At 41.7% G+C, this 11,179-nt stretch overlaps 1 protein-coding gene across 1 annotated transcript; it reads right to left on the reverse strand.

The window, feature by feature from the left end:
• Positions 1-2,585: 2,585 nt before the first annotated feature.
• Positions 2,586-4,297, reverse strand: nat8l (N-acetyltransferase 8-like). Its single transcript, XM_010785900.1, has 2 exons — positions 3,705-4,297; positions 2,586-2,667 (listed from the first exon to the last, which is right to left on the reverse strand). Exons 1-2 carry the CDS (start codon positions 4,006-4,008, stop codon positions 2,636-2,638), a joined length of 336 nt encoding a protein of 111 aa, XP_010784202.1. The 5' UTR covers positions 4,009-4,297; the 3' UTR covers positions 2,586-2,635.
• Between the last annotated feature and the right edge of the window lie 6,882 nt (positions 4,298-11,179).

Consider the following 11,179-nt stretch of genomic DNA (forward strand, 5'->3'; position numbering starts at 1 on the left):
TGTTGAATTTAAATAATTTCTTAGCCATTGTTCTTTCAATTTTGTTCAAAGCTTCTCTTCCTACCCACACACACTTTATTACGTGGCAAATGAAAGAGGTGACAGCTGGCCTTAAGTGGCAGCAGAGTGAGTGATCACACACACACACACACACACACACACACACACACACACACACACACACACACACACACACACACACACACACACACAGGAGAGTATTGATTAGTGTGTTATTGTAGTGATGTGCACAGGGATACGTGGCTCCCTTTAGCTCAGCCAATCTTTTGATGTCTACTTACTAAAGTTCATTCAAGTCGCAATTTGCCTAAATGTCAAAAAAAGTAACTGTGGAAAAGTAGCCACTCTTCTTCTCCCTTCTTCCCTGCCTTTAATCTCTCTTCCTTTCTGCAATTAAAGTAGCGCTACTCCTTTAAGTCGGCGTACTGCTGGGTTGCAGTCATATTCTGTAAGGCTGTGATTCATCAAACACTACATCAAAACATCTCGGTAAACACTGATTCAAATGATGTTTAAAGATCTGGAAGTGGAAGCCTTACATGCCCTCAAAGACACACACACACACACACACACACACACACACACACACACACACACACACACACACACACACACACACACACACACACACACAAACCTCAATTATACATGTACTCAATATTGTAGTGGCTTTTTGTCCTCAATACTTCCAGTTTTGCCGAGATTTTTCATTTAACTTTCAATGAATTCCCAACCTATTTGACTAGTTCCTACAGCATGGGGTTCATTGTGGACTCTTTGTTTTGGGATTGTGTCTGAACTTTTGATTCCTGACGGATAACACACATTCAAATATAAACTGTGCCAGTGCAGTTGAGGACATTCAGATCGATCTGGCTCTTAATAACAGCTAGTTATCAGAGTCAAATCAAAGAGAGTCCTGTTTACTTTGTGTACTAGTAGCCCTTAATGTCGGATCCAGGTACAATATACGACACGTCTCATTCCTACTCTCTGCTGTTTGACATTTCTCTATGAATCAGTCTCTTTCTGTTCTACCGTTAGCAGGCTAACAGATGACAGAAGGATTTCCCGGTTGATTTTGGTTCTACTACTAATGGATTACTGGGTTAAAGGTGATAATGTGTTTAGTTTTTCTCTCTTCATTAAAAATTGCAACAAAATAATCTAAGTTAAGGTCTGATTAGATCGATTTAATTGTCAACATAAGCAAACAACGCCACAACTGTCATTCAATTCTGATTCAACTGTTTCTATTCCCTGATTGGCACGAAGAAGTATGTGACATCATCTTTTTCCAACAGAGCCACGCCCACAACACGAAGAAAAACTCATGTCACATAAATGAAACTGCTCGAGCTTTGGTAGAAACCTGTTTGTTTTGGTAGCCCGTCCCTCAAAATAAGAAGCGACTGGGGACACAACAAGTTCAAAGGACCTTTTAGAGTCGCATTCTGTACTTGACCGGATACTCCAAGGTGCCAGCGCGTACACGCAGGACAGTAAATACGGGTGACTTGGACGTGCCTGTTCCCAGGTGTTTCGTCCCCCTGGTCCCTTTCAGTTTGTACGGATATAACCATTAGCATTGTCTAGGAGCAGTGGGGCCTGACCCCCTCTAAACCATCTCGGCCCTGTGGCAATAATGGGAATGCTAAATTGCAATTGTGTATGTGGTGGATTACCAGGCCAGAGGGCACAACGTCAGAGAGAAAGAGACAATGGGGAGGGGCAATTGACTGGCTTAACTAACACCTGCTTTTTATTTTGGCCACGTGCTTCGGGTTAACACGGGGTAAACATGTCCAGGAAGTTACTTGTGGTTGTGGTTGGCCAAACTTCAGAGAATGAATAGTTTGCGATGACACTGGAGGTGGGTGGATTTTTTCCAATTAGCAGCTTTAGTGGAGGAAATTAGCATGCCGGCACCGAGTGTACTGCAGAAAGTGTATCAGCAGTTTCCTCCGTGGCAATCAATAGCCCTGTGATGCAACCTCCCTCCCCCCCGCCCAGCCTGTGACCAAGTGGAGCTCAGAGATGAAGCAAGTGGGGGTAGGAGTGGAGAGAGAGAGAGAGAGAGAGAGAGAGAGAGAGAGAGAGAGAGAGAGAGAGAGAGAGAGAGAGAGAGAGAGAGAGAGAGAGAGAGAGAGAGAGACGGGGAGACGGGGAGGAGGGGTGGGAAGAAAGGGTGGAGGAGCTGCATGTGTGATGTTGCCTCTGGATGGCCTGAAGATTCTTGGCTAGTTTTTCAATAGATGTGTTTAAATCACACTGCCTTACATCCTTACATCACCTTTTATCCTTCCAGCTGCAGCAAAGTTACATTCCCTTACTTTTTAAAAGTTGTTATTGCTAAACTCAACACTGGTGGAGCATTGCCTACTGACAAACCAGACAATGTGTATCTTAATAGTGTATTAAGGATGGTGACGTTTCTCCCTCGTCTTACCTGTGGGTGTCATGTAATAAGCCTCTATGTCAGCCATGTCCGTGTGCAGAGCACAGTCCAGATAACTGTGGATAACTTTCCTGCTGTAGAAGTAGCGCGCGCCCATGAGAAAGAGGGGCGCACAGCAGGTCAGCGTGACGGATTTGGTCACGAAAAAGCACATTACTATGGAGAAATGGAAGAAAAATAAACGAAACCTGTCAGAAAAGAGAATCACATGTTTGATTTGGAGGAAATTGACCACACACAGAAGTAGAGCAATATGACATTTCAATAAAGTCAAATTGTACATTTACATTTTCATAAAAAGAGATTAGTTTGACACAATGCAGCAAAGAACTGAAGGCACATTAGTATAGCAGGGTAAAACTTTCAGTGCATGTTAGTATTAAAATCATTAAATCCAAAAGTCCAAACAGTAATTAGTCGGGTGTAACGCTGGGGGGCGCAATCTCAACAAAGCAGGCTGGATGCTGCATAGCATGTTGTGTTTCATGCAATAACAGAGTTTATTCCAGTTTAGTGTCAAACACGAAGAGGGGGGTGCAATGGGGAATTTAACCTATAAATATCACATAGGAACCGCACGGAAATATAATTTGTTTGGGAATTTCACAGCCAGGACCAAACATCGCCAAATGAACACTTTTTTGCCGAAATATTCAAAAATGTCAACAGATTCTTTGATTTTGGCGTGCTTAAAGGCACCGCACACGTTACAAATAGGCTTTAATATCAACAAAAGCCAAAAGTGGTCAGTGCATGACTGGCGCAGAGGCGGGGAGGAGGGGTGTGCGCGCAGAGGGGGATTTTAATGTGAGTATTGGGGTGTGCTGGCGTGGGGGGTTTGGAGTGCTTTTTTTTGGGTACGTGCGCGCACCCCGTGGGCCAATCCTCAAATTCATTCACTCATTCATTCACGGCGCCGACATGTCATCACACAAAATCAGCGGGTCCGCCGGTTATGCACGTGCACCATGCCCGGCCATGCCTTTTGTTGCGCGAGGAGCAACATGCCGGTGAGTGCCGGTGGAAAGAGGCACCCTTCGGTGATGCTGCAACAATTTTTTTAACTTCAGGGCATTTACACGATAGTTTTAAGACAAGTTCCTCAAATAAATCACACTATAGGAACATCAAAAGAAAGTGCAACAGAGATTAGAAATAACTCATTATTGTTATTATAGGAAAGTGGTCTAAAGATGCGTGATGCAAAGTAAAGAGGGGGACTTACCTGTCAGAAGAGCATATAAAAACTGGGTCTTGGGATGCTGCCTGAGCCCCCTAAACGCCGTGTTGGGTATCCTCTCCATAATACCCTCGTAAAAGATGCGCCGCACCTCCTCATGATCCCCGCACTCGAACTCGCGGATATAAACCACATCTTTCCTCACATCCCTCGCCTCTGCGGGGTTCAGAGCCGCGCTGGCCGGCGCAGAGCTCCACATCATCGACTCTTTTTTGGTCCCAGGTATAGCATCATGTTCGTCCGCAACAATTTTAGTCTCGCAAACCATTTTGGGAGACGAAAAATGCATGCAACTGGCCGCAAAAACCACTACAGCTCGGAAAAAAGTGGGGGGGAGAGTGAAAATGGATGAGGTTTTTGTTATAAAACAGAGAAACGATGAATGGGATAAGACGAAGGGGGATGTTCTGCTGCAACCCTGAGCGTTTCTGACGACCAAGAAGTGCCGTTGTGATTAACGTCGTATTTATATGCCAGCAGGGCGGGTAGATTCAGGTTCAGGGGTTGGGGTGGACTTCTCGACGCACAGATTGGTGGAAACGCAGAGGGAGGAGGGTGAGGCAGACTGTGTCTCTCTGCATCTGATCAGAGCCCAGAAGTGTGGGCTTTAAAGATGTGAGCCCAGGAGAAGTGGGTGGGATGGCGAGATTGCGTATAGAGGTTGTTTCTGAACAGGTTTGGCTTCTTAATCTCTTTCAGTGAGGAGGATCCCCGGTTTTTTCAGATGGCTATTAAAGGAGGCGATACAAAGGCGCAAGGTAAAGAGGGGGCGATGCGTCAAACCGGAGGAAACCCTCTAACAGGGAGACTGCAGCTTATAATGAAACTCTTAGCTTATCGTTACTTATAATGGCGGTTGATGATCAATTTGAGGTGAAAATTGTTCCTTTCCAAGCACCTAGATCGTTTATCAATTACGTAATTGCCCATGTAAATATACTGCTTTGACATAAGAAGGTGGAAAATATCTCCAATGGTCTATATTCTGATACGAATCAGCGTTAAAAACACACTTTAATCGTTAAAATCAGCTGTTATTCGCCATATAATGCGTTAATGCAGCCTCCTCCGCCTGTTGACTGACAGCTCTGCTGCACTGCAGTGATTCCTCCCCGGCTTCCCTCCGCTGTGTCACCCTGCTCCTGTCATGCAACAGCCTCAACACGGAGAACATATCTCGCCTTACTGCGCATCTGAAACCTACCATCAGCCATTCTGTCTGACTGAGACTTGCACCAAAGCACCAGCAGCGACCACAAAACCGGCTTTACGCACGGTGGTGGAGCTGGTGATGCGACCCTTTGTTGTTCCCCCGACCCTCCCCAATTAACCGTGACTGTCATTAAACACTCAAGCATTCATGGATTAAAGTGGTGCTATGACATGCGCGTGCTTTTATTTTTTGACAGCGCCAATATAACGCTGAGATGTGTCATCACCGTCAAAGGTAATAAAAGCTGTTAATGCTAAACAATAATGTCCACGGCTGCACCGTTTTTTTGCATAGTGATATCCCCAAAATAATGTCGTCATTTTAATACCGTAAATAAGAAAATGTGAGGTAATATTTTCATTTAAGTCCAGAGAAGAGCCTCAATCGCAGAACTAGTTTGAACTGGATCAACCTGCTATTGATAAGGCTGCATCCACCCCCACTCCCTCCTCCTTGGTGTCCCCCTCATCCTCTTCCTCCCACCATATGAAGGAGGAGGTGGAGTGGCTGATAACCTGCAGAGTTCTCAAAGTCCTCACACACTCTGCTCAGCCCGGACATTTGACAAAAAATGCGTCGAAAGACGTTTTCCACGCATCAGCGCCTGCTCTGCAGCGGAGCTCTCCATACCGACCGGGCGGAAGATGCTCTGAGCATGCGCAGTGGACTCTTCTCTATCTCCTGCAAGTGATGCCTTCAAGTTCTGTCGGTGATGTTGCAATCATGAAATAAGCATGAAACTTCAAAACATCTAATTATGAACCAGAAAATAAAATGATTGATAACAAGTACACCAATTAGCACGAGGTGCTACCAACGTACTCTTGTAAAGTAATTAAAAAAGCCATATATATGTTTATGACTTGTTATTTAGCCACTGCAGGAGCAAGTCTCTATATTACAACATTTGTTTGTCCCTTATTTACATTTTCTCAATGAACTCCTTACAAAAGGAAACTCGAAAAGCCCAATTCAATGTAAATGTACACACATATTTAAATAAATCACAAAGACAATTAAACATTAACACTAAGTATGAGTATAGTGGTTCTTAAGTCATGGTATGTGGATTTTGTGTATGCAAATAACGTTTGCTTGGCCGTGTCAGTCACGTGACTATACATACTTCATTTGCTAGCCAGTTTGCAGTACATACTGATTAAGTTTGTATGAGGCAGTGTGTTAGTATGTGATTCTGAACGCAGCCCTTATCTGACCGTCATCACATGTCTCCTGAACATCTAATAATAATCAATCCGGCTGTCGGTGTGAAGCGAGTCAGCTGCAGAGTGGATGGATTTTCAACAGTGTGGTTAACTCACAGCGTGCTCTGTAAAATAGTAGTGAAAACGCATTAAAACCATGTCCAGAGTTCAATTCACGGTTATGTTCTTTCTCTACGGAAGAACAATTACACAACAACCACGCGTAAATAAATCTGTGAGCCTTGTTGCCGGTGTCTGGGTGTAAAGCTGCTCTTCAGAGCCCCACATATTGTTCTAATCTTCAGTCTGACCTCTGACTCTCCCCCCCTCCCTCTGAAGGTCACATCATGCCACTGCTGACTCTCATGCCTCTGCTCCCGCCGTGACCTCTGACCTTTTTCAGCAGGGCGGCCAGACAGGACTCTGCTCTTCAGAAGTCTGTCGTGTGTGGGGTACAAAAGGTTGTTTTTTTATCCTCTTCTCTGGAAAGGTTTTTTACAGCACTTTTTTTTTATAAAAACAGACAAATTCACATTCCACAAATAAGCAACACACATGAAGTGCTCTGAAGAAGGGCTATGAATCGCTGGGCCCCTGGGCACAGACATATAAACGACCTCCTTTAGTTAACTTAGGTTCCCCAACCCCCACCCAACCACACGCTGCCAATGGTCATGTTACATTCTGTCAGTCAACTTGACCTCTAAGTGGATCACATCCTAAACGTTACTATATTCTCTTGCTTGAGACGAAAAGAGGTAAATTAAGCTCAAGCTACCAGCTGCAACAGATCCATCCACACGCAATCCTCTATGGAATTTAGGAAAAAATGTAAGTTTGTTATTTAATTCAACTATCTCCCCTAAGAAACCCTCAGCGCCTGCCACCCCCTCCTCTGTCTCCCCAGCCTGAGAAGGTTGTTTGTGTCCAAATACAGAAAGCTCTAGTTCAGTGGTCTCAAACTCAAGGCCCGGGGGCCAAATCTGGCCCGCGACTTCATTTTATGTGGCCCCACAAGAGCTTGCAAAGAATATAATATGTTTGTTATACGGTTACAGGGCGATTTACAGAAGCACGTTGCCCATACATGGAGCACAATGCATCTCAAATTAGCCTTTTTCAAAGAATTGATTTTTTTTCAAAATGTCACCTTTTTTATTTTGCTTTTCTTTTAAAATCATTTTGTGACATTCTCACTGAAGAGACTTGCAATTATTTGCCCTATAGGCTGTTGTGGAAATGTTGTTAACATGCATCTCCTTTTACTCTTTTGAGCTACTATCCCTGATGTACTGCACAGAGGACATCCTGGTCTTTCCAGTGATATGTCATTGGTTACAATTGCATGCTGGGAAGTTCCTCTTTCTTTTCATCCAAAATAGCTGGCATACCAAAAACAAAATGTTATAGAAGCAGGAGGAGAAGTCAAATATTGTTGAATAATTGTAATTTTTACCATGAAAATCAAATATGTTCTTGTTTATTAACATGTGAAGAACTATATAATTAGTTCTGAAAGCAATTCAATAATTCAAGTTTTCAAATAACAGCTCTTTTATAACTGTCCATTCTAGTGGACGTCAGGACCATCTTCATGGACTTAATGACTCAATATTGTTGCAGGAGACGAAACTAAAGCAGACATTTTCTGTAGATAGTTAAGGCAGATTCAGATTGTGAGCTCTCAGATGATGAGAGAGATGATGATTTCACACCTGGGATAGAAGAGGGTCAAGAAGAAGGGGGGAAAGATGCAGGAGGCTCCATGAGCGCACAGATACAGACAGAGAGACAGATGGGACGAGCTATCTGTCCCTCTGTGGGCCAAGAGTAGCACGTATGTCTTATTATTGTTTTTATTTTAAGTGGAGCCATGAGAAATGAGAATTGCCTCAGGAATGCAAGTTTTGTCTTTTCAAACTAATATGGTCCCGACGTCCTCTACAGTGGACATACTGGAACATTTTAAAATAAAATAAAATAAGTCTAAATTGCAAGATGTTTTTTTAACCCTAAATAGGTAGGAAATTGGAAGACACTTTTTTCCCTCGGGTCCCAGCTTTCAGACCGAGTTAATTATGAAGTTATTACCCTATCCGATAATAATCCAATGCAGAGGCAATAATGTAATATAATGCATTATTTTATAAATATTAAATATTTATATATGTATTTATATAGTCTTAAAGTTAAAACCGGCCCTTTGAGTGCAACCATAATGCGAATGTGGCCCGTGATGAAATTGAGTTTGACACCCCTGCTCTAATCGATATCTGCTGCGTCCAGACTGAAAGGGGAATGGCTTTCATGACTTTTTCGAGGAAAAGCCAGGGCCCTGTGAGCCGAAAACCTCCTCAATTTCTGTCTTGATATCAAAAAAAGAATATACTACTACTACTTCACATACTACCTCGAAGTGTAGAAACACCCTCTCAAGAATGTGTGTTTTTAACACAGTGCTGAGATAGCTTAAGGTGCAAGACACCAACATTTATTTAAAGTTCAATTTAGGCACAGTTTCAAATGTTAAAGACAGAATAAAAAGTGTCTCTGTGAATGCTCTTGTTTAAGTGACGTCCTAGTACCTGAGGTCTGTCTCCCTCTTGTGGTCAAAGGTTAGCGGCACTAATTTATACTAAAATACTAAAGCGTTTCTGATACATGAAATGAGGCCATTTCTGAGGTCATATTCAGGAAATGTTTTAACTTTCCATTAGAAATTACCCCCAATGGCCCTATAGTATTGAAAGTGATTTCCTTTTGAGACGGACTCATACAGCAGCTGGGGCCAATTAGAAGAAGTCCCTTTGACCTTGTTGCTATGGGTGATATAAGCCTTGAGACGTTTGATGAATATCGCCTGTTGTTGAGAGATGTGGAGTTTCTTGACCTTGTGGTAGGAAGGGAGCTTTAAAAGTGTTTAAATACAGGAAATACGAACAACCACAAAAACTTTGATATTAAAATACGTTTTTTGTTTTTTTTAATGATTGAGCCAAAAAGAGAACACTTTTGGATGTTCGACATGATAGACTGCTTTGTTTGATTGAAGTTGGCTGGGATCACTTGCATAAAAGTGATGTCACAGTCACACACTTCTTTGAATCGTTTACTGTAGCGTTACATTATCGGGTTGTTGCTTATATTGCAAATCTGATCAAAACACGCCCATTTAAGATCAATCTGAATCATGATAAATAACAATTAAGTACGTTTTTTACAAACGTTTACCCTGAACGTTGCTTATTTATTCATTAATGTTTATACAAGGACATGGAGACTCACTTAAAAACCAAGTCTTCAGGGCTTTTAACAAATACATACAAAATATTAGCCACTTTTATTACATTTAATTAATTATAATGTATTGAATACTGGACTCTTTTATTAATATCAACTGAATATGCCTAAGCCTGGAGTATATTGTTGCATTAAACATACTGTGTGGTGGCAGTTGGACCATAAATAGCTGGTTCTTTATGCTTATTTCACAATTCAAACCATGATTTCCTTTGTCCCCTCTGTCCCTTTTCAATCTCTCTTGGGTCCGTTCTTCCATAGCACTGGGCATGCATTTTCTAAGATTGTCATACGATGAGTAATTCATGATGGAACAGCAGAAATATACATATATATAATTAATGCATTATCATGCACATCACTTATTCATTGTGCCGTGCTAACATTGGCAAATTCTCCAGCGTCCTCTTGTTGCTGTTGCCAAGAGTTTACACTACTTTTACATTTTGATATCTCTCACACAGGGAGACATCTCCTAGATCAACGAGAGTATCGGGACATATTTAAAACGAGCAACGGGAGAATATTCACTGTGACTCCAGATGTGCTTGTGTAAGTGTCTGATGACCGAACGTCTTCACAGATAGCTTGAAACTGGTTTAAGTTACATAGTGTATGAATTAAGGTCCTTTTTAGTTTTTTCTCATTAATCCAGTGGTGACAGCAAATAAAGTTGGGTTGCTTTTGTCCGGGTTGTTTTGTTTTTCTCGTCATGAGGAAAGAGGCATTACCAGCTGCTGAACGGATTTTGTTTTATTTATTTCTCAGTTTCATTTCACACCAGCTGCTTCTCATCTTTCATAGCATCTCATTGATTGTTTCGTAACGATCACCATGTTAGTCTGTTTTATTTCTGATTGTGTTGTCTTCACAGACCTTTACAAAAGACTCTCAATGAATCAGCAGCTCAAGAAGAAAATATACTGCTTGGAGCAAAATCCATACCTCTTGATGGACAGCATTTAGCAGAATCTGAGGTAATCCCTTCTAGCACACCACAAATATGCTTTTATGTGCTTGAAAGGGATCTGACCTGAAACATCAAGAGGCATGGAGGACGTTGGTATCACATCGCTGTCCCCATCTCTGTTCTCATAATTGGATCAGTCTAATGCTTTGAGGTCAAAAATAAGCTGGGAAAAAAGTCAAGGAAAAGGAATCAACACACATTACACAAGTAGTTAGCTTAAAGTTATCAACACAAATGTGCTAAAAGACATTACTGAAGACTCAAATATCTAACTAATGATTCAGCAATTAACAGTGGAAACGATTCCTAAAATTCACCAATAAACAGTGCAAATATATAGATAACAGTCACAATTAAATAGTTGGAATATTTAGCTAGATAGCAGGAAAATGTGCTAAACTTTACCAATACACAGTAAAATATTGACCTTTAAAGTTCCCGAAATAAAGATGAAATAGAAAGCTTAAAGTATTGAATAAATGGTTGAAACATATGTTGCCCCTCCAAGTGCTAACAGTGTGACTGAAGACTTACTCCAACCAAATGTAAATCCTCACAATTCAATTGTATGAAAAAGTCACAACATTCACTTTTATATAATAAATATTTTGAACAATAACTTCAAATGAATATGAAAGGCTGCTTGAGCTCAGCTGACAGGGCAAAAAGGGTCGGGAAAAATATCTACTTGCAGTCTTGTGCTATAACTGTCATCTCATTCCCACTGAGCACACGGCTGAATTATACATTTGCAAGCTTTAGATTCTCCCGG

Source organism: Notothenia coriiceps, unplaced genomic scaffold (assembly GCF_000735185.1).
Source record: "Notothenia coriiceps isolate Sejong01 unplaced genomic scaffold, NC01 NC01_scaffold00028428, whole genome shotgun sequence".
Classification (NCBI taxonomy): Eukaryota; Metazoa; Chordata; class Actinopteri; order Perciformes; family Nototheniidae; genus Notothenia; species Notothenia coriiceps.

Coding starts and splice junctions, on each gene's coding strand:
- nat8l (XM_010785900.1), bottom strand. CDS start 4,008: ATGCATTTTTCGTCTCCCAAAATGGTTTGCGAGACTAAAATTGTTGCG. Junction 2,668..3,704: donor TTTATATGCTCTTCTGACAG/GTAAGTCCCCCT, acceptor CTTTTCTGACAG/GTTTCGTTTATTTTTCTTCC.